The 24,575-nt window shown below is 37.6% G+C and overlaps 1 protein-coding gene across 1 annotated transcript in view; it reads left to right on the forward strand.

The window, feature by feature from the left end:
• MCTP1 (multiple C2 and transmembrane domain containing 1) overlaps positions 1-24,575 on the forward strand; it is a 447,676-nt gene that overhangs the window by 276,660 nt on the left and 146,441 nt on the right. Inside the window, exons 14-17 of the mRNA XM_054715060.1 lie at positions 1,359-1,461; positions 1,801-1,902; positions 2,280-2,354; positions 4,359-4,478. Coding sequence (XP_054571035.1) covers positions 1,359-1,461; positions 1,801-1,902; positions 2,280-2,354; positions 4,359-4,478 — 400 coding nt within the window. The remainder of the gene's footprint in view (positions 1-1,358; positions 1,462-1,800; positions 1,903-2,279; positions 2,355-4,358; positions 4,479-24,575) is intronic.

A 24,575-nucleotide genomic window follows, 5' to 3' on the forward strand; every position in this document is an offset into this window, starting at 1 on the left:
CTCCAGTCCGGCAGATGCTTTAGTTTTGGTTTGTTGCATTTTAGCACAATAAGAATATTAAGTATTGGTCTAGGTACCAAAACACCCTGTGAGTTAATTTTCCTTTTGTTTCAAAAAGTTTATAAGCCATTCTGATCATGTACTGTGAAAGCTGCCAATGCTACACTATAGTATCCCCTAAATTCGCTGTTGTTGTTGTTCCCAAACTGGGCTTTTAAACTGAACAAAGGAAAACTCCAAAAGAAGTGCTTCTTAAAAGTTTTCTAGCATAGGGTGTGTGTTTTTTTGTATTTGAAAAATTGCTAAATTTCTTACTAATGTCTTAGAATGTCTCTGCTTAAGAACCAGTAACTAATCAAATTTAATTATCTGACCAATTTATCTTTAAGGAATTCCTCATTTTTATAAAAGATGAAAGCCCTGGTCAGGAGACTTGTACTCCTAAGAAGGTTGTGGAGAGTGTTTTTCTCTGGAATGCATAATTGAATGAATAGGTTTGATTATTATCAAAGCCATTAATTGATTGTGCCCTGATAAAGCCTTTTCTCACATGTGGTTGCAGTCTTTCAGTAATGAATATATTCATTTTTGTCTTCTCTTAATTCATGTTTTCTTGGTAAACAGTTTGATCAAAGAATAAATGCTGTCAACAATTGGGGCTTATTTTTCCAGAAACAAAAATATGAAGAGCTTGCACAGTTGTTTATTAACAAATGTTGTCTTTGGAACATAATGGAACACTACTTAATTTCTAAATCCTAGGGTGGTACAGTGGCTATCAATGCTACATTTTCTCCATTCTGTTTTCTGTGTTAGTTAATTTTTACCATAAACCCAACAGAAATAACTCAATGTTTTCATGAGAACTGTAAATAAAAAGGTGTCCTATCATAATTCAAAAAATCACAAAATTATATTAACTATACTGTGACTTTTGCTAATATCAAACCTGGTGGTATTTTATGTAGAGTAATAGGAATATAGAAATTATTGTAATAATGAGAAGAAATAAAAGTCTAAAAATATTTGTGCCACTTATTGGTGGTTTGTTGTTGTTTTTATAATAATTTATTCTGTGACCATCCAGGTGGAAAATTATATTTCATTAAAGAATTATAACTTGAAATTATGTTGGTGCTCAAAATTCCAGATAATAGGACCATCATTGTAGTCTACTAAGGTGCATTGTGGGAAATTCTATCACATACCAAACGACCTTGTGTATGTGTGTATGCAAATAACATACATAAAAACATATGTACACAAAATCAGCTGGAGCTATCTAAATTTTCAAAAGCATTTTTATTCTTGTTCTCCACTGATGAAGTCTTTTTTCCTTACGCATGTTCATTATGCAGCAACATTAAAGATATCCATTCAGTTCTTGAAGTGACAGTTTATGATGAAGATCGGGATCGAAGTGCTGACTTCCTGGGCAAAGTTGCTATACCATTGCTGTCTGTAAGTTTTATGCACCTGACACACTGCTCTGTGTTGCTTTTGCTCAAGGAGAAAAAAAAAAAAAAAAAACCCGTCAGCTCTATATCTGTCATTTCTCAACCAAGGTCTGTAATAAGAACACTAAAAATTTTAACATACTCAATTCACGGCCATGTTGAATCCCATGATAGTTAATTTTTCCTGACAGACTTGATCCTGGTAATGAACAGGTACTTGTCAGAATTGCCACAGTTGTTTTGGGTTCTCTGTCAGTTTCAGCAGCTGGGGGTCAAAGGTCACCGAGGGAGTGTATTCAGTGGAGACCGTGAGACAGACGGCTGTCATGTCCTTTTCCCGCAGATTCAAAATGGTGAACAGAAAGCCTACGTCTTGAAAAACAAGCAGCTGACAGGGCCAACAAAGGGGGTCATCTATCTTGAAATAGATGTGATTTTTAATGCTGTAAGTCTTAACTTTGGCTTTTTTGTACTGCTAAAGAGTTCAGTTTCATGAAAGCTTTTGTTCCTGATTTGTAGAGAATTTCTGTCATTCCTCATTTTCTCTAAACCTTGATGTATCCTGGAGAATACGCTTCTGCCACTGCCTGGCACACCCACACTTTCTGTTATCGCTGGCGGCGGCTGCTACGGCTGAACTCCGGCCGCTGCCTGCCTGCGTAAGCAATGTGCATGCATGTGCCACTGTATACATTTATATTTTATGAGCACAGCAGCCAGGCCTTTGAAACTTTAGAAACTATTGCAAATTGAACTGCATGAAAAACCTGTAAACATTTGTACTATATTAATCCATAACAGACACATTATGTTGATGTATAGGTGAAAGCCAGCTTACGAACATTAATACCCAAAGAGCAGAAGTACATTGAAGAGGAAAACAGACTCTCAAAACAGGTAAAAAGCAAGGAAAGATTAATCCCTCTGGGAAGACCTGATTAATCTGTAAAACATCTAACTAAATTCAAATAAACTTTGGAGGTGTGGAGGTGGGGAAGACGATATAATTTTTTAACATCTACTTATGTGAAATGGCTCTTTCTTTCTTTTTTTTTTTTTTTTTCTTTCTTCTTTTTCTCTCTTCCCTTCCTTTCCTTAAATGATCAAACAAGGGCAATACCAAACTAATAAGTGGGATGGGGGTGGTCAAAAAGGAAAGGGGATACTGTAGACACTGCATAGAATGGATATGTATTCATGCATTAGCAAAAGAATGATCATTTTGAACATAAAATACAATTTGATTGCCATGGAATGTGTAAATGAGAACACCAAAAGCTAAGGTTCAAATATATGTCCAGACCACCCACAGGTACAACGCAGGTGTGTGTAAAGCGAGCCCAGCATAAAGCTCTTCCTTCTAATCCACAAGAGAGGGGGCTCCATCTTTTAAGGGAAAGCTTCTTAATTAGATTTTGACTATGATCTTTTTGAAGTGAACTTTTATTGACATTTTCAGCTAAGAAAATAGAAAATCAGGGACTCTGATTTTTCTGTCATGAAGAAATTTTAAATTAGGCTTGATAGCTTGTAATTAGACTTATAGTTTTAAATCAGGTTAGAATCTATTTAAGAAAGAGTACTAAGCGACCCCTTTAAAAAAATGTTTACTTTTAATTAACACAGCTAAAATAAAATGAATGTGATATGTCTATAAAGTTCGCAGAACTTATTTGTGTGTTAAAATATTTAATAATTTCTTGTGCTATTAGAAGACTAAAAAGATTTTTATTTTTAATCAAATCAATCACCATACACAGTGGGATTTTAGGTTGTTTAAAGACAATGTATGAGACAAATTCAATATCTATCTAAATAGAAATACAGGTTATATTTTTCCATAATTATAGATAAAATTAATAAAAGTATCTCTTAAAGTAACTGATCAGGGGCCCTGAAGGAAAACAAGTAGGGAGACTCTTAAATTTGACTGAAAGGAATTTGAATTTGAATAACTTATTAAAGCTGATATGCATGTACTTGCATCTATATTTACACATATATATTTTTCCAGATGGCCTCAGTAAACTTTACATTGCTACTTTGAAATACCAGATCAGCATTGAAGTATATTTGGAAGTAACAAAATATTAACCTACATACATATTATTCTAATTATTAACATAGCTGTAGATAAATTTTTGAACAACATCTAGTATATGGGATGTTCTTTTTATAATTATAGTCATGCCTTAATTTAAAATTTTAATTATATCAATTCTTATATATCTATTTTAGTAAAAGATTTTGTAAAGCACTTGGTTACCATAAAATTTTCCCTAACTCCAAAATTATGAGAAAATATAGGTTAAATATATTGTAGAAAAGAGAAAGATAGAGATAGGAGAGAGGGAGGGAAAGAGAGAAAAATGAGAATATGATAGTAAGAAAGGGAGACTCCTACTAAAATGGTAGGGAAAAAAGTGTTTTCTATAATAAAGCAATATTTGGCAGGATTTTTCTCTAAGACCCTAAATAAAAAATTCCAAGTTATCCATTTCACTTTGAAATAGCCTAAAATTAAAGCACTTAAAGAATCTTTAAATCTCAATAAGATTTAAGAGCTTAACAATATATTTAAGGTTTGCAGTAAGTAGCAAAAAAATGTTTTGAATCCTTTGGAGATTTTTTTTTTCTTTTGAACAAAGGTAGTCCATCCTACCTGATAATATTATTTAAAGAAATATATTGAGGAAATTGCTCTTATAATTCAGTTTTTTTTTCCACTTCCTCCAGAGATACTTCTTTTCCTTTAACTCATGAGCCAAACTGCTTGGTATATTCTTACAACTTTATTAACTTTCTGAATCCTTTGAAAATCACAGTAAGCTTGAAGACTTTGCAACATATCTGATGGTTTTTAGTCCTGTGAATTCTAATAATATCTCATCTTCATTACAGCTGCTACTAAGAAACTTTATCAGAACGAAGCGCTGTGTCATGGTGCTTATAAATGCTGCGTACTACGTTAATAGTTGCTTTGATTGGGACTCACCCCCAAGGAGCCTTGCTGCTTTTGTGGTATGATCATACTGTATTACTTACATCGTTATTCATTAAATTCAGTAATCATAGCTGCATGTTTCTGTGGCTATAGTAACAGTTATGTTGATGTGACCATTTTAAAACTCCTATTTTAAGACTTGACTGGACAGATTTGCCGTGGGCAGAACCTGATGGATTGTTCAAGGTCTGAGTCCAAGAATACAGCCCTCCTCCCCCCCTCCCCCCAGACTTCCGGAACACAAGACATCTCCGCTGCCAATGTATAATTTTCTCCATGACAGCTATAAAGTGAAATTTTATATATTGCATAATCCAAAATCCTAATAGCAGAGCCAAGAAAAGTCCTTGGTGTTAAAAAAAATTAATATAATTTTGACCATGCTCATTTTTAATTGTATTCGTTCTATAGATATATGTTTTTTTCAAAATATGAAATGATTGACAGTAGAATGCTAGCTGGTAATAATTTAATATGTGGATCAATTGGAACTGGATGTGACCTATGTAAGCGGCATTTTATTATTTCTGAGATTTCCAGTTTTCATAAAGGCACCAGTGAGAATTTGATAAATCCAAATAGTCCTCTAACAATGTTCATCTTGTAGCCTTTTACTTTGGTTATTTAAAAACTGCTGAGGAGACCAACTTTGCAAAGCTAGAAAATCCAAAAAATACTTTCCTCTGCGCTTTAGCTGGAATTTTCTGCTTTCATATTATTTTTGCTTGTTCAGGATTTCAGTTTGAAGTTTAAGTGAAGTCCTTCTTTTGAAATCCTTTATTTTATTGTCATATTTGTTAGAATATGAAGACCTTATGCTTCCTTATAGATGCCAGGTTAGCAGAATATGACTTTATTATGGGATTTACATCAAGAGCCTTAATTATATAGTAACAAATCAACATTTTAGTATTACCATTCAAATGAGTGTGTGCACATCTGTTTAGTACTTTGAGCTCTGTCCTCCTTTCAGGCCTTGTATGGGACTTTCATTAATGTCTGAGCACATGGAACAAAGAGTGTGTATGTCCCTTTATGTTGTAAGTTACCAGAAAGTTAGGCAGCCTGCTTCCCATAGATATGTTGTTGTCTTCTTAAAGAAAGAGATTGTCATCATCGTTAAGTTTTAGAAAGGAAACCGCTCTTTCAATATTCTTTTATTTAGTTCTTTCACTATCTGTGATTCGCTCCTTCCAAAGTCATTCCCCCATAGCTGTTTACAAAATTGGAAGATAGAGAAATCTACGTAATTATATAATTTGTTGAGGAACATTCCCTTTTAACACTTCAGCATTACAATGTGTTTTGTAAGTCATCAGAAAAATTCATCTGGCTTCTAGATGTCACTCATGTGCAGTGATTCAAGATGGCAGACTTTGTTCAAAACTTCTTTCTGATTAAAATAAATCAGGCACCAAAATTCTGAGAAACTTGGGTATATGTACATGATAATACTTGAGTGATTTCACTGTAGGAGGGTCAAAGTTCACTGCATAAGAAATGTAATATCTCTTTTAGCTGGTGGTCAGCTTGTGAAGCAAGCTGAATGCAAGATGCTTGCAAAAAAGGGAGGGAGGGCACAGTAAAGGCAGGAAAAGGGATTGCTGACGATGATGAAAAAAGGGCCAAACTAATATGTGAATGCACAGTAAGAGTACTTTTGAGAAGAAACAATAATATTAACTGTTTCATTTTAAGAAAATAAAAAGCTTGAATTACATTCTGTTGAATGTGATGAAAACAACAAATAATGAAACCAAACTTCACTTATCAAGATCTGAACTGAGAGTTCCACGAAAATGGGCACCCTGCCTTTTTCACCATTACCTATGGAGTATCTCGCATTTAGTAGGCTCCCATTATAAATGGCTGTCTAAATCAACCGACCAACCAATGAACCAGTATTGAAATGTTTCTTATGTGGAGAAACTCTTTATTCAGTGATGCCAGATAAATAAGGGTTTGCTCTAATAAAGCTGCTTATTAAATGATGAAAGACATAGCTTCATGGTGTTGGAGCAATTTTCCCTAGACCTTCCATTTATATTTTAAACTATCTTATAATCTATCAATCATCTATTTTAACCTCAGATCTAATTCTGTTGCAAGAAGATCCTTATATAATAGTAACAACTAATATTTATTAAGCATTTATGTGCCAGGGAACTGTTTTTCAAGCACTAATACATGAAAGTGCTTTTTATGCATTAATCAATTTAATATTTCCTTATTCTGAGTTAGATACTATTATTTTCCAGTAGGCAGAAGAAAAAGCAGAGGCACGGAAAGGTTAAATATATTGGTCAAATTCACACAGCAGATATTATTTTCTTTCTAAAAGAACTTTTAAAAATGTACTGTGTAATCTTAATATTACAACAATTCAAAAAAAAAAACTTTTGTAGGATTTTATTTACCTTATAGATATTTAATGATGTGAGTACTTAAAAATGAAATGTTTCAAGAATATCATTGCATAACCAGAGCCTTTTTAGCCCAGTTTATTGAAAAGAACTGCTTTCCATTAGGAGAAGAGTGTGAGCAGCACCCCATTGTTACAAACATATTGTTCCCATCATTCCCTGTGGCTGGATCATGGGTCTATTATTATAATATTGGTTCCACTTGGCCCACTTTTTTCACAAATGCAGCTGCCTCGTGGAGCATGTGCATTTGTACCATTATGTGGCTTGGTTTTAGGCCCAGATCAGTAGACTTTATAACGTTTAAGTGCCTTTTTTTCTACTCTGTTTTATTCTCCTTTTCTAATTTACTATCCAAAAATAAAAGTAGAATGATGAAATCAAAATGGAAAAACGATGACTTTTTGTCCTAATGTCAAGTGAAGCGCAGAGAATGAGAAGCGCGGGGTTAGAGCTGCCCTGGCCTCCTTAGCACTATGCCTACGTGCTGTGGGGGAGATTCAAAGCCAGCTGCTGATACTCGGCGCTGAAATCGGCCTAGGAGGTGATGGGTAAAATATAAGCAAACACGTTCCTGGGAATGTCCGTGTTTTTGTGCTGTGAATTAGGTTTTTAAATTTTACTATGAATATTGTATGCCTGAGAGCGAACACAGACGGATGTGGCGCAGAAGGCCCGGCTTGTCTTTTGGAAACATCTACCGTAGACGTGGAAATGTCTCATACACTGGGCCTAATTTTCATCAGGCTCTTGACCAGACATTTGTGTTCTTATGGATGTCAGTGGGTGCAACATGGGGTGAAAAAAAGAGTGCACATTCTCTCTTTCCGGTACTGTCATTTCTCACTGTAATGAGCACAAAAATAATTGGACAACTGAGCTATCAGTAAAAGGACACACTTCACTGTGCGTCAAAGAATTATTTTACAGGACAAACTTTAATCTTTAAATGCGATTGTAGATAATTTGTGGTACCATCTGTCCATTTGGAATTGTTTTAGCCTTTTCTGTCATTATACAGTAAGTGCCGCTGTGTTTAACATTAACATTTGATATTTTACACATTTAATTTCTGTTCTGCTGTGTGGTCCTTAGGGAGCGGAGTGCTAGTGCTACATGAGAGAGACACAGTATTGATCAGTTAACATTTCAGCTACATTTATGTATGTCGCAAAATTAATGAAAATGCCAGACAAAAATGTCAGAGTGCACAAAAAGGTAGAATTTAAATTTGGTAGTTTAATGAAAAGTTTAAGATGTGCATTATCAAAAATGTCCTCTTGCCTTTAAAGTACAGTTCCTAACAGAATAACTACAGGGAGACACATATTTTACTTAGAGGAACAATGAACATGAATTATGAAGGGATGTCAAATCCTCAAAGTACCTTGTGCTCCAACACGGTGTGTTTGAATGCTTTACTGTAACTCATAAAATACATTTGTTTCTGTTCCTATCTGGAGGGCTACTGGCTTTATTTAACCCTCTATCCTGACTAACCCACGAGGCAGGCTTCCTACTGAGCTTCTCTCGCTAGGTTTTCCTTGGTATCCATGTGTGTGTTCCTTTTGTGTCAAAACTGAGAATTCCCTCTCCAGCAATTCATCGAGGCCACTCTGGTTCATTACTCGTGCCTTTCTGGGTCCTTTTCAAAGGCCTGGTTTTCCTTTGCTTCCAGATAATTTGTGTTCCACCTTCATTCAATCCCCATTTTAGTAAAGGATTGCACTCGGGACAGCTGAAAAGCTGGGCCATTATGCAGGAAAAGAGAAAAAACAGAGATGATGTATGCAAAGAATGACATGAGGCAGCTCTGTGTAGCCAAATGATTTTTTAAAAATGGAGGAAGCACAAGCAGAGGAGGAGGAACTGACTTGCAGAGGCGATGGGATATAATATAACGCTCTGAAGACAATAGGTCCCAAGGATGCCTTATCAAGTACTTCCTGTGTGGAAAGCCTGCTGCTAGTAAACAACATGTGAATTTTTCTAAAAGTTATTACAAACAATAAGGACATTTTAACTGGCCTTCATGTTCAGTGACTAAAAAGGGAGCATTGCTTAAGGAGAAATATCAGTATGAAAACAAAGACATGCCTATGTCACCTGTAGTTCCTGTCTTAGCATTAATATTACTGAGCCATTTAGGGTGATTGTACTACATATGGAAGGTAACCTTAGTCTTGCAATAGAAATTTCTATCTTAAAAATTTTAGAGACATCAGTAATACCACACTAACAAAATTATGCTTCAAGTCCATAGCAATTTTCAAATGATTATAATGGAAACTTCTGGTTGTTGTTGCTGCAATTTTATTTTAGGGTTAGCAGAAAAACTGGAAATATTTCAGATGTAATTTTTGTTACTTCCCTACAATAACAAAACAGAAGGACCTCTGAAAATCAAAGAAACAAGTGCTAAAGCAAAATTATCTATAACTGTTGGCCCTACCCCTGCATTGATGATTTTTCCCAAAGTTATGTAAATCTAAACTTCCAAGCCCTTCTTCATTTATGTTTTCCGCTGACATAAACACTTACTACGTTTATTAAACAATACTTCCAAGTTCATGTATACAAATTATAAAGGTACTTGAAACATTGCATCACCAATGTGTGAGGAAAGAACAATGCCTATATAGAAATTCACTGACTTAGAAGATAGTACACCTCCAAAGTTGCCTAAAATTTCTTTTACAAAGTCAAAGATTATTGGCACCGAGAAGATTATAGTACTACAATTTTTTTGGGTAAATAGATTGTGTGCCCAATTCATATGGATATGCTGGCACATCAAGTTGATACTCAAAATACACATTTTCCTTAAATTTACCTGGATTAGAATAATTTTTTTTTCAAATATTGGCCTATGAAAAATTAGGTTTGCTTAATTGGTGCCTCTCACAAAGCAATGCATGTAAATTCTTACAATTGCATCTAAAACTACAATTTGGAAGCAAATTGAGTTTTAGGGTTGATCACAATTAGCTAAAATCAGCCCTGAATCAGGAAATGTAGCAAATCAGATATTAAAGGAACAAAGCATTTTGACTAGATTTCTCTAATCCTTTTTGAGGAATGATGTTCTAGTTCAGTTTGGAGATCTATTTAAATGTAGTCTTAAAAAAATAAATGTATGGTCTTTTTGTTTTGTTTTTATAGCTATTATATATACAGATACAGCACTTTCTCAAATCACTGCTTAGTTCTCTTTAAATGATGCCAATGCATATTTTTTTTTTTTTTGCTGTTTATTTTAATAGATATCAGCAAAAGGGTCTCCCGCTCTTTGGAGGAAGATAATCACATAAGCCACTTTCTGAAAAGCTGTTCCTTTTAAATTCTATTTTATATTTATAAGAAGAAGAATTTAATTCTTATAGCACAACATACACATTCTACTATCTCTACTTCCCCTCCTTTGTCCTCTAAAGCAGGAAGATGCTATAATCTGGGGACAATTTCTTCCATGGGTGATTTAAAGAAAAAAGAAAACTATTGCACTTTTTCTCAGGTATAGTGCTGGTGTGCTACATTAAAAATCAAACATGAACCACATATATCACCAAAATAACTATGATACAATACTGAATCTAGGAATTAGCCTTCTCATAAAGCTTAATGGTATCTGCAATGAAGGTTTTCCATAGTTAATATTCTATACAGTTCCTACCAAGCAGACTCAGGCAATACTTACATGATTGCCTGGGTGTAGTCCCCATCCCCTCTCATAGCCTTCTTATATTACTTATCAGATATTTTCAGCTTCAGAACCTTTATGAGACCCTTATTAAAAAAAGGTGCATTGTCCAGATTTTATAACAGAATTGACTAAGGATCAAAAATTATAAAATAATAAAACCAGAGATGTCTCACTGTCTGTCCCCAGATTCTCAAAGCAAACTTCTTGTCCTGTGAAGAATTTTCTACTTTCCAGCTTTAATTTAAAGTGTTAGGGACATACATTCTGAACAATCTAGCAAGCCATATTCCATTGCAAAATATTTTCATATAAAGTGACTTGCAAAGAAAAATGTTTAAATGAATAAGATAAGTATATAATTTATTTTAGTAAAATTTTGAAAAATAAGAGTAATCACTTCTGAAAGATTATAGATTATAATAGAAGTATAGTCATTAATATACTTTAGACAGTAAGTTCACTCTCCACATATTTTTATGCTAAATGTTAAGAAATAGGAATAGCATGCTTTCTGTTGTTCCATTTTTCTATTTTGACCAGTTATGAAGATATTCCTTAGAATTATGAATGTATTAGAGTTAATTTACCAGATGAGAAGTTAACCTAAAATGTTGTTGAGGAAGTTGATCCTGTTTTTCATTGCCCCTTTTCTAGTCATCTTACCACATTTTAACATGACACTCAGAATTGGATAAAAAGACAGAAGTCAGTCTTGCCAGAGTAGGGTGTGTTATGACTCTGCATTGCATCTGCTTTGCTGTGATGACTGAGGTTCAACACTCAGCAAGTGTCACGTTAGAGATCAGTAACAGAGTGAAGATGAGGGGCCATTCTTCATGTTCACACCGGTCATCAGCTACAGGCTCAAAGGGAAAAAATGAAGAGCAAATTAGAGAAAGCTAAGAAGCAAGGAAAGATGGAAATCATATCAAGTGTAAACAGGTAATTGGATAAAAATGAAAGTCAACCCTGATTTTAAGGATAGTATAAAAAAATTTAGAGATAACAATTGGCTTTTTAAAATCTTAAATCAATGCTTCTCAATTCTTTTTTTTTTTTCAGATTCTCCATTTAAGGAGAAACAAATTATTTAATTAAATGAGAGAAACTAACTGCTAAGGAGTAAGATTTTGTCAGGAGTATTAAGTTTCAGAAGGCCACAAATCATCGTGATATTTTAAGATTTTTTTTTCTCAATTAAAAAAAGAGAAAGATCTCATGGACGTGAACAACAGTGTGGTGATTGTGGCGGGAACAGGGGGGTGGAGTTGGAAAGGGTATAGTGGGGATAAATGGCAAGGGAAGAAAATAATAAAATCAAATTAAAAAAAAACACATTTTTTTTCTCTCTTCTAAGACCCAATTTTTACACCCTTGGTAAAAGGGTGTAAAAATTGGGTCTTAGAAGAGAGAAAAAAATTTTTACAACCTTGCCATACAGCCTCTGTTGAGAATGCATGCTCTAAATGAAGTTTAATGTGAATTTAACTATGTTTACTTTCATGCTGTTGATGATAAAGTTTACTTTGGATTTGCTGTAGTTTGCATACAATACAAATTATCCCCATAGATATTCAGTCTGCAGAAAGAGAATTTGTAATCTCTATACAAAATCATTGACTACATTGGAGTCTAACTAAAAGAAAAACTTGGTTTGGCTTCATATAGAAATAAATCTTCCCCTTATGAAAACCCATATGAGAGTTTTCTTCTTTTCACCAGTTCCATGGGTGCATTGTTGTGCTTCACTGAAATGAAGAAGTGGGGTGAACATTAATTGTGGCCTAAGTAATATAACCTCTCTCATTATGAGGATTTGATGGGTTTTGTCCATACTTTGCACTATATTTATGACTAACAGATAATCTTTACATTCTTAAATGCATATCATTATGTCAGAGATATGAAAGCATACTTCATTAGGCTCAATTACCTATTAGGTCTTCATTGGAAGGGCAGGAAAAAAGATTGTGGTGTAGGAAAGTCATTTGAAACAGTAAAGATACCTGTTCCACTGGCTATTCTGCATGACAGTTCCCCAAAGGAACTAATAAACTACTATTGCAATACTATGTAAATATACGATGTGATATATCCCACCTCACCAAGTACAAATTATTCTACTGCATTTTCCATGGATAGCATTCTGTACAGTTCCTACCAAGCAGACTCAGGCAATGCTTACATGTTTCAAATAAGAATAGAGCATCCAGTTTTGTCATAAAATATTGGTTAATTAAATATTATTTCCCTTAGTCAATTAGAGAAGTAGGTTTTTTATTTAATTTAAAATAATAGATTACCATTTTTAAATCCAGTCCATTAATTACTCATAAATTAGTATACTGAGGTTATGTAAAAGAGGTGTTATATTTTTTAAGTGATATTAGTAAAGTGATGGCTGCTACTCAGAGAAAATTAATTCATAAATATAGAAGCTCAGATAACTGAGTTCACCTTTTCTAGATAGATAGCAATAATGCAAACTTAACTGGTCTTGTTTAAATTATTTTAAATGGAATTTGGCTCTTTCATTGCAAAAGCCTATTGTATCCCTCAACCAGGAAGCTGGTATTTATAAGAAAGACCTTTTAAACCTAGGGTCTACTAGTTTATCTGAGTGTGTACTGTTTCCTTCATACTTAAAATTCTCAGGATATGCGCTTCCTACCACAGTTTTATTTCTAACTCCTATATTTTTCATATGGGCTCCCAACCTCCAAATAAGATGTAAAAGTCTGTTTTGTAAGACAGTTGCTTAGACCTTGGAACTCATTTCCGCGTAGAAGGAATGCCATAGATTATGACATAGAAGCACTCCCAAAGCCTATTGAGCCCTTCCTAGAGTACTAGCAGTAAAATAGGAACATTATACTAGTATGTAAGAAGTAGATCCAGTGGGACACATCTGTTCAACCTCAGCTTCAAGACAGAGCACCTTTCTAGTGGCAAAGGCATGGGGCCTACAAAGCTGGAGATTGTGGAGCTTTGAAAGGTGCAGATAAAGTCATAGAATACCACAGTGGGAAAGGGAGCTTAGAGATCATTTTACCGTAGAGGAAATTAAAGTGCTAAAAGGTAAAGGGACTTACTGAGACACTCACTCTACTTCTCCCCCACTTGCTGGTAATGGATGCCACAAAGACAGCAGCACTGAGAAGATAAGAAGGGCAAAGAGGGAGACAGAAAGACAGGGAGAGATCTATCTCTATATCCTGAAGTTCATAAGTCAAGTTGTCCTCAATTAAGAAAAACCAAGTGCCTGGCATTGTTCTATCGAGTTCTAAGAGTGTAAAATTGGTTTACCAATCCTTGGTATTTCTTGTTTGATTTGGGAGGGCTGGAATGACCTCCTTGAATTAGTAAATCTGTGTTTACTTTGCTTAGTATTATTCCTGCAGTTTAAGTAATATGTGTGTATCTTATGTTTTGATATTTTTTTCTGTTAGTTGAGGTCATACCACATTATAGCTCCCAAAACACTGCAGATCTGAGTATGATAATAAAGAACTCTTAGAGTGCACTGTGTGTTTAAGTGAGATACATTTTAGACAAGTAAAAAAAATGTCATTTGGCCTCTCAGAAGTATAAGTTACTTATTCCCAAAAGTAAATGTAGACTCATTAAGAACATATTTCCCAGGTTTCAAACATATATTATCACTGAGTTGCTTAAACAGTTTAAACCATCTATATTGATCCATATTGATTTAATTGTAGCTAAGATGAACCTCTACATGGCCTAAATTTTCATTAGACTAAATAAATGCCAGTGGGGGGAGGGGTATATGTATTCTGAATTATTTAGAAAAGCTGGTGATTCAGCTTTATTGTGTTACTCTTATCCTAAATTATAATTTGGGCACATTTTGAGATACTATTAGAATTTGTAGGGTATTGCCCACTTCATTATATGAATTATGTGAGGTATGGTTTGCTATAAACTTGGTGCAGCAATTTATTGCAATTGGAGTTACTGGGGTGAAGAAGGCTAAATTAAATCATCTGTATGAAATGCTTTGAAGTCCTTAACCACAAGGGCCTGGGGATCATTCAGGCTTGAGTAATGTACAAAATCACAACCACACAAATTTTTGTTTCTGAGCGCTATGTATTAATCTTGAAAAATGATTTTGCTTAAAATTCTTATTTGAAAAAAGTCTATGTTGGACCTAAGAAAGAGAGATAAATCACAAGGGAAAACATCCCGTCAGTGTTTGCTGAAAATGCATGATTTTTCTTCCAAAAATATACAGGAGACATATTTAATAATACCTCAGTTCTATTTCTAATTGACTAGACTGTTTAACCTAAGTTTAAGCAACTAGGAAATAAAATAGATTGTAAACTTAAAAATGCCATTTATCAGTATTTTTAATCCATTACCAGAAGTAGCGACAGGAAATAAATTCAGGCTGTTCTGCCTGAGATGTGCTTCCGTTGCCATTAACAGATCTTCCCCGTTTCCATGCACACTCAATAAAACTGCGTTGAATGACTGACTCAGATGACTTCGGCAGCAAAACTTGAAGTTAAAGCTGTAACAGAAACCCCCAACAGTAGTATCAGATGAAGCTGAGAATGAATGTAGTATATCAGGCATCATAAAAGGGTAAATGTGGGGTACATTTATGCTCACCTCTATCTACTATGAGATTCATACATAAGATTCACACTCATTATTTTCGTCATCTTAATGAGATCAGTGTGGGAACATTTCTCTCCATCTTGACTGTCAGAAATGGGGCACTCCATTATTTCTCCTTCCTCTCTGTACTTTTAAGGGACTTGTAATATTTTCTTGGAAGGCCGGAAATGTTAACTGTTTACAGCAGGCAGCCCCAGAGTACAGCATAAATAAGGCTTAAGGACTTTAGGTAGAGACCACAGCGTTAGCCTCTCTCTCTCTCTCTCTCTCTCTCTCTCTCTCTCTCTCTCTCTCTCTCTCCCGCTGTTTTTCTCTTATGTGTGCACTTTTATTTATTTTTTCCAGATTTTTCCCATCTGCCCTATTTCCCACTGGGTTTTCTTGGAAAGAAGGGAAAATATATTTTTTCCATGTGGAGGAAAATATGGTACCTGCCTATTACTACTAGTTGCTATCCTTCTTCTCATTGGATCTATTGCCCTAATTGATTTTGCATACAGGCTTCTCAAACCAAATCTGAGTGTAATCGGTTCATGTGTCCAAGACAGACACACGTCTGGCCTTGAACTGAAAGAGGTAAAATAGGCAAGGGGCCAACTTCTAATGCATTTTATCCTCAAATGTTCAGATCTGTCAAGAAACAGTCACTGCTTATAATTAAAGCTGCTAGGAAACATTTTTATCATGTTTTTAAATCACGAATCCCCTTTGTCCTTAAGGACAAGACAGTGGGAACTTACGGAGACATTATTTAAGCCACCCAGGCTATTATTAATTTACCTGGTAACCACACTGGTTCTGGTCTGTGCTCCTTTAGAGGAACTCATGTGTTGGAGGATCCCCTTTAATGTGATTGAAGAATTTTAAAGTAGGCATTTTTAATATTTGCTGCCCTCTTAATTATAACTTGTTTAATGCACCACTGTTAGCACAGGGATTATGAGTTAATAAAAGTGTCAGAGAATTACTGAAAGAAAAAAAAAACACTGTGTAATTTTCCCCAGGTAATGATTAACAGCATAAGGCTATATTAACAATACTCTTAGTGTACAGTTCCTAAATGTATTTGATTCTCATCTTTTAGAAGGTAATTTTGTGCTGAAATTCAATAATAAAATATTTGAGTGATTTAGTAAGCTAATTAATGTAAAAGTTCTTAGGTGCATGCATTTTTTCAAGTGATCTGTATTACACTGCTATGTAAAACACCATCCTTTTTTAAACTGAATCTGAAAGTTTTAAATGTTAGCTTAACACTCAGCAAAGCAACCTTATTGAGATTCATACAGAGCTTATTTATATCATCATGGGTTATTTGTTAAAACAGTCAAAAAATAAAATTAATAAGCCATTAGGTCATTATTACGTAATGGTTTTGCTAACATAGATAAATGGGTTTCTTTTTTCTCTCTTTCTTTTTAAATAATGTCTTTCTGGCTTTGTTCCGTGGCTGCAGCAGGCTGTTAGCATGTATCTTTATACTATCAGAATGAATGAGATATATCTGTATAAATTATTGATTCACTTGAGCTTACCTCTGTAATTCAGAGCTGAAAACTCTGGCAGCTTATCTAATAGAATGATATAACGAGGAGACTGAAGTTACCTACCACAGCAACAATTGCCAGTTGGGGGGTCAAATGCCCTTTTACCTTTATACCTGAACACCTGCAAATTGAGCTGTATCCCATTCAGAATTTTAAGAACAGGTCCATTGTCGCAGGAAGTAGAGTTTGTTTCTTGGAGAAAATTATGCCAGTTCTAGTTCTGAATGAAAGACAAGGCTTTTATTACTCAAGGGATATTAGGGCTGACTGCTTTTTTGAGAAAACAAATTTGCTGTAACTTTATCTGTAATTTAGTCCTGAATGGGTGCAAATAGACTGCACATTGTATGGTGCAGAAAGAAGAAAATAGGGGTTTGTTAAAGCCGTACAAGGACTATGTAACCATTATATTTCCGAGGGAAGTCTTATCGGAGTTGCAGGTTATAAGGGGGAATATTTTGGTTACAGCCTTAGCATTAAACACCTGTTTTGAATTTTAGTTTAGAATGACATTGGGAAAGAAAGTTTTTGTCTAACATTGTGGATGATGAAACAGCCAACTCCTGAAAGTTACTATACAGGTTGTCTTTGACTTTGAGACTGGCCCTGTCCAGAACCTTCAGAAATCACTATAATCTCTCTTCATGAGGTTGAATGTTAGACTTGGAGCTGGTTAGAGTAGGTTGGTTTGTTTCCCTTATACAAGAGGATTACATTCATAGGTTTATGAACCCTTTCAAATTAAAAAAAATAAATCGTATATAATATTCTTTGTCCAAGAGGATGATTCAAGCTTTGCGTAGGCCAGTGATGGGCAACCTTTTGAGCTTGGTGTGTCAAACTTCGCCAAAAAACTGAGCATAACTCGGGTAGTGTGTCACTTTGAGGAAAAAACATTATTTCGCAAATGTTTCATCCTCATGAGCAGCAAATGTTTCATCCTCGGCATGCGGCCACCTCAGCGGCCGCGTGTCATCAGAAATGGCTACGCGTGTCAGTGCTGACACGCGTGTCATAGGTTTGCCATCACTGGCCTAGGCTAAGAGCAAGATGAATGTTTTGAGTAAGAGACAAAAGTATACCTCACCTAATGAGCTTCCAGGTCACACAGAATGGGGACTAATGGATCATATATTATTTGGAGAAACTCATCCCTTGAGTTAGTCACCCACTCCTTAGCAAGCTCAGTAGTTGTCATAGAAACACTCATTTTCACAGTGTTATAGTTGATCATGGACATGGAACCAGACTAGGTAATCAAACATCTTATCCACATGCTTGTTCTGATCTCCAACATAGTCTATTAGCACATTTTCTATTAAAAATTGAGTTGTGATAGGTCTTCATTAGCTAGCAGTTGCCATAATTGAATAGTTACTCAATTATGTTCTTCTCCTACCTCATTTCCACTTCTTTTTAGAGTCCAAGTAGGGATAGATCCAGGAACTTTCCTGAGCCCTATTTCACTAAAATTCATGACCCCCACCCCAAACAAGCTAGTAGAGGTTGAACCAGGGTTTAATACTTAAAATTTTCTTGCTATGTTTTGGCATAGATAACTAGGACTTTCTCTTTTTCTGTTTATTAAAGGATTTCTAGTGTTTCTTCATTGAGTAAAAGAGAAAAGAAGTGTTAAATGGTAAAGGCCATTGTCAATAATGTCTTTAGGATGTGACCACCTTCCTACTCCTAAATCAATCCCTTCTTTCACTATTCTCCAGTCTCCCCACCAGATACCCATCTGACCACCTCGTTTTCCTGGGATTACTCCCCATTGTATGCATTATGGTCTCTGCTACCCTTTGCCTGTGTGTGCCATATTTTATGTCACTGAAATTCACCTGTGACCTGTATCATCAGGTGATAAAATCTGTTATCTACAGGTGGGAATAGGCCCACCCCTAGATAACATATGCACATCTTATCACTGGCCTTATGGACAAAGTAGTTCTGATTTTCCTTGCCATGCTAGTCTTTATTCACAAGCAGGTGCAAAAAGGTTGTAATTGGGATATCAGAAAGCACATAGAGCATGAAAATAGACCCAGTCCCTCACACCAATGCTCTTCTTGGTTGGTGAGACTTGTACCTCTGCTTTCTTTGAAACAGTATGGAAGATAATTGTCCATTAAGGCTTTCTGAGGTTGGTAGCTTCATTGTGCTTTTCTCTATGTAATACAAAATAAACAAATGCAGTTACCCACATAGAAGTGCAACAAACCACACTTAGCTTTTAAAAACATAGGGTTTAAGTTTCCCTGCATAATGAAGCATGATAGCTGCAAATTTCTAGCCATCGGGATGGCACATCAAAAGGAATGGTACAGTCCTGGCTGGTTTGGCTCAGTGGATAGAGTGTCGGCCTGTGGAACGAAGGGTCACAGGTTCTATTCCAATCAAGGGCATGTACCTCAGTTCCAGGGCCCTTGTCAGGGTGTGTGCAGGAGGCAACCAATCGATGTGTGTCTCGCACATCAATGTTTCTCTGTCTTTCCCTCTCCCTTCCACTCTCTCTAGAAATCAATGGAAAAATATTCTCAGCTGAGGATTAACAACAACAACAACAAAGGGAATGGTACAATGAAAGTCATACTAACATTCCTGCTGCTGTCCATTGTCTGGAACAAGGTAGATCCTTCCTCGGGCATCTATCCTTGCTGACCAGGTCTTTGAAACTTAGATTTGTAGGCTGGATTCAATGTAAGAATATAAATTGTTTCAAGGATGACAGATTATACATCTGGTTTCTTCTCCCCCCAATACCTGTGTTCATCTTTATAGCAATGTTTTTTTCAAAAAGTAATGTAGTTTTAAAATCATTTTAAGTTGGTCAACATAAATGATAAAAGCAAATATTGGATTCACAAACAATAGCCTTTATTGGTTTGTGACAAGTAATCCATCTTTTTACATTAGTGCAGCTTTCTGAACCAGATTATTTTTCATAATTGATAATTTGTGAGTCATATATTTGTTATCTGTTCTTTTATGGCTTTGGAAATAGTGAATGATGCCAAAGATCACCGTGCTTTTATAAAGAAAATTATTTTAGTGTAGTTTATTGGCTGGCATTTTCTGAAAGTATGTTACCAGTAAGTTTTTCAGAGAATGTAACAAAGATAAAAGTAACATCCTTTTCTAGCAAGAGACCTGATAGGTTTAGCATTCATAATGATAATGTGAATTTAATTTTAGAATTCATTCACGTCTAGTATGAGAACAATGAAAAATACAAATAGAAAAAAATGTCAAATACAGTTTTCCAACCAAGAAAAAAAGTTATATTGCATATATGGGCAATTTTCACAATACATAATCCACATTAAAACAACATATAAATACAGTAGGCTATCTTGCTATGAGCATTACAATTGTGCCAAAGAATAATGACACTGTATCTTATGATCAATAATTTTAGGTGATTTTGATAGATAGCTTTAGGATAAGTATCTACCAACCATAATACAGTTTTTATTACTCAGCTTTATATTTTGTTCCTCAAACCTTCCTAAATGCAAATAGGAAAACCTTTATTATGGCTTATAATTATGTTATAGTAGAATTAGGACTACATATGAATTTATTTGCCCCAGGTAAATAATAATAAAGCCTTTATAGTCTATTTTGTCTAAGAGGGCAATATTAAAAACTTTTTCTTACCCTTAAATAATAATTCTCTCACACATCCTGAACATTTTCACTAATTCTGTTCACAATTATACTGACTGACAGAGTATAAATCAGTTGGCAAGTAACAACACAATTTACTGAGAACTATGTAAGAGAAAAAATATTGTTAAATGAATTAAATATTTAATTTCACAGAAAATTTACTATTAACTGCTTTTAGAAATTATATGGTTCATCTTTGATCTTTATTAAAATTTTTCCTGAACAATTTAATTATAGAAAACTGTTTTAATAAAAAGATCATCTATTTAATTAAAATAAAATTGAGAGCATTTAATCATTACATAATTGCATTATGACTATATACAATTAAACACCATATATAAAAAATTTGCTCATCAGGAGACTAAAAGTATCGGGGAAATACCTGTAGGTTGATGCCTTCACCACTCCCACTTTTAAAGTTATAGATTCTGTAACACTCATTTATTATATCACCTAATTGCTTAAAATTCATAGTTTTTAATTGGGGAAAAATGCTGACCCATATATAGTTGCTATAAATCAGAATATACTAACAAATATATTCCTAGTACAATGACTTTTCACTGCTTATTTTGTTGTATTTGAGCACTTTAATGGAATTTTATCTAAAATTATAACATCTAGATATATTTAAAGATATGTTGTAAGTAAAATTTTACTTTCCAAAACCAAAATCCAATGATAAAGAATAGTATTCTTTTCTTATTCAACCTGAATATGTCCTAAATTGTGTTTAAAATTAAGGATGTGTAGGACATCTTATCAGATGGGCAAGCAGAATGTTTGAACTATAAAAATAACAGTATTAAACAATGGTAACTTTCCTTTATTAATATCTTAGAAAATGGTGACAATGGTACTTAGCATCTAAAACAGTATGAGAAAGAATTTGTCCTACCTTTTCAGATGTTTCATTGGCCTCATTTATAGCATGTGCAGTAATAGTGGAATATATTTATTTGTACATATGGTGTGACAGATTGTTGATTTGTTTTAACCATAATATATTATTCTGTTTTGAAACCTACTTTCCTTAGAGTTGAAATTTCTTTATAGTTGAAGGGAAAATGCATTTCTAATAACATCATTTTCAAGATCTACATTTTAAAAATCATTCTTTGTATTTTAAAATATGTGGGATGTTATATAAATTACTGAAAATTCAGCATACTTATAGTTTTTGGCAAATAAAAGTCAGATTCCTTTATTGTAATATGAACTATTATCTGACTTCATTACTACAGTATTGGATATTTTCTTAAAGAAGTAGTATAGTTTAAAATATACATAATCTTTAAATTACTCTAAATACTGAAAGTAGATAGTTATTAAAAACAAATGAATTTTAAGAAACCAAGATGGCGGCATAGGTTAAACACCTAACCTGCAGCCGGGCACAACAATTTCAAAAATACAACTAGAGGTCAGAACGGACATCGTCCAGAACCACAGAAAAGTTGGTGGACTGAAATGCCCACAGCTGGGGGGAAGGAGAAGGCCACGGGGACGGTCGGGGAAGCCGTAAAAGCCTGAGGTATGGAGAAACGGGCGGAGACACGAGCACACGCGCCTGCGGGGAGGATGGAACCGGAGAGGAGGGGACGGCTGATGACCTGGCCGGAGTTCACTGGCAGGAAGGAGATAAAGGCTCCGGAGTGCGCTGAGCGCCGGCTCCGATTGCACTGAACCCCATTCCGGGCGAAACCCTGGGAAACTCACTCACTTTCGCAACTCCGCCGCCCCCGCAGGCCGCCCGGCCCGGGACGCTGGGGACGCCGCCGCAGCGGCGGCGCCCGGAGCCCGGCGGCCTCCCAGCACCCGTCCCCGCCGCGCAGCCCCCGCGCGCCTGGTCCCGCAGGCCGCGCGCCCCACACACCGGACGGAGGCCCGGGCGCCCTCTCCGTGCACCTCCCGGCGGCGCTAGACTTCAGTAGACTTGACTGAATTCAAGGGATTAAAAAGTATAAATTGGGGGGACGCCGCGGCGGCGACGTCCGGAACACGGTGATGGCGGTGCCTGGAGCTCGGCAGCCGCCCAGCGCCCGTCCCAGCCGCGCAGCCCTCGCGCGCCTGGTTCCGCGGGACGCGCGCACCGCGCACCGGACGGAGGCCCGGGCGCCCTTTCCGTGCACCTCCCGGCGGCGCTAGACTTCAGTAGAGTTGACTGAATTCAAGGGATTAAAAAGTATAAATTGGGGGGACGCCGCGGCGGCGACGCCCGGAACACGGCGATGGCGGTGCCTGGAGCTCGGCGGCTGCCCAGCGCCCGTCCCAGCCGCGCAGCCCTCGCGCGCCTGGTTCCGCGGGACGCGCGCACCGCGCACCGGACGGAGGCCCGGGCACCCTTTCCGTGCACCTCCCGGCGGCGCTAGACTTCAGTAGAGTTGACTGAAATGAAGGGATTAAGAAGTACAAATTGAGAAGTTTGAAAAAGATGGCGGCGGAGGTTAAAGGCTGTTCTGTTGCCTCGCACCCAGCGAAATCGGAGGGGATGAGGTGTGGAGGTGCGTGGGTCTGGCTGGTGGCGGGGGAAAGGGGCTTTTGTTCCAAACCTAAGGGAGATTAGCTCTCCATCACCCGGAAACCCATCTTCTGGCGAAACCCGGGAGACCCAGATGCCTGCGGGGAGAGGCGGGACTCTTGCAGAGGTGCGCCCAGCAATCAGTGTTTGCTGCGCTGGAGTGCGGAACGAGGGGACTTAGATACATGGAAGGCAGAGGGACCAGACTCACAGCCATCGAGGCTCGCCGCACCATGGCCTGTTGGCGCCCTGAGACCCCGCCCCGCCCTGGGACCCGCCCCGCATGTTTTGAAGACCTGCCCCGCAAGTCTTGCAGGCACACCTGCGCCCCAAGCAACGGCTTATGCATGTGGGTGGCCTGCCCTCTGGCAGCGGACCAGATGATCTGCTGTTCTAGTCGGACTGCTCCAGGGCCACTCAGACAGGAGGAAGAAACTACAGTTTTTGCTGTAATCCTTGCTGAGTGCCTAAGGCAGTAGCTGATCTATACCCCATTGGAGACCCAGAAACGAGGGCATCTAGTGGTCTGTGGGAGATGACACCAGATTTCAACCACGTGCATAAGGGACACATTCAACGGGAATATTCAGTGAGCGCCAAAGCTTTGCTGCACCAAGACCCGGCCCATAAACGTGTCTCCTGCACAGCAACTCTTCCTTTATAGACAAAGAGAGCCCCCCCAATGACACCAACAACAATCAAGACTTAACTATACAAAGGAGGACCAAGATGGAGGCATAGGGCGGAAGCCTGATTGTTGCCTACCACAACAACTTTGAGACTACGACAAGAGAGCAGAGCAGACACCATCCAAGACCACCATAGGGCTGGCTGAGTAGATGCTCTACAACTAGAATAAAAGAGGGGTATGTGGGATGATGCTGATGCCGGCGACCCAAAGACCACACTTTAAGAACTACAGCTCAGGCGACACAAAAGAACTATGGCTCAGGCGATACAACAGCGGCCTGGAACGTGCTCGGCGCAGTTCCCCCGGCGGTCTCCGGCTGAGGGGACGGCTCCACTGGCAGCCAAGCACGGACAGACGAGCCCCTATGAGACATGGGGTGGGAGACTCCGTGCTTGCTGACCTCTGAGTCCGTCAAGAATCTCAACGCCCCGGAAGCGGCCAGGTGCGCATGCTCGGCGACCGGCCACCGATGCAGACCCAAGGGCCGACGCAGAGACGCCAGACTGGCCCACCGCCATGCACCGGGTGCACCGGAGCTTCGCCGAGCCGCCGCCCGACGAGTTCTGCAGCAGCCATACTGGAGCTCTGGAAGGATGGCCAGGGGAATTGCTGAGGGGGGATTGACCGGCAGGAATTGGGATCGGGAAGACGGGGCCCTGCTGAGACCCGGGTGCGGGCGGGGTTGCGCGCCTCTGGGCTCGGGTGTGGTCACACGCCTCTGGGTATAAGTGAGGCCTCACGTCCCTGGGTCTAGGTGAGGCCACATGCCCCTGGGTCCAGGTGAGGCCGGACTCCGGGTCCGGGTGAGGCCAAGTGCCCCTGGACCCGGATGACGCTGGATCCCGTGCCCGGGTGAGGCCAAGCGCCCCTGGGTCTGGGAGAGCCCACACACCCCTGGGTCCAGGCG

This window comes from Eptesicus fuscus, chromosome 4 (genome assembly GCF_027574615.1).
Source record: "Eptesicus fuscus isolate TK198812 chromosome 4, DD_ASM_mEF_20220401, whole genome shotgun sequence".
NCBI lineage: Eukaryota > Metazoa > Chordata > Mammalia > Chiroptera > Vespertilionidae > Eptesicus > Eptesicus fuscus.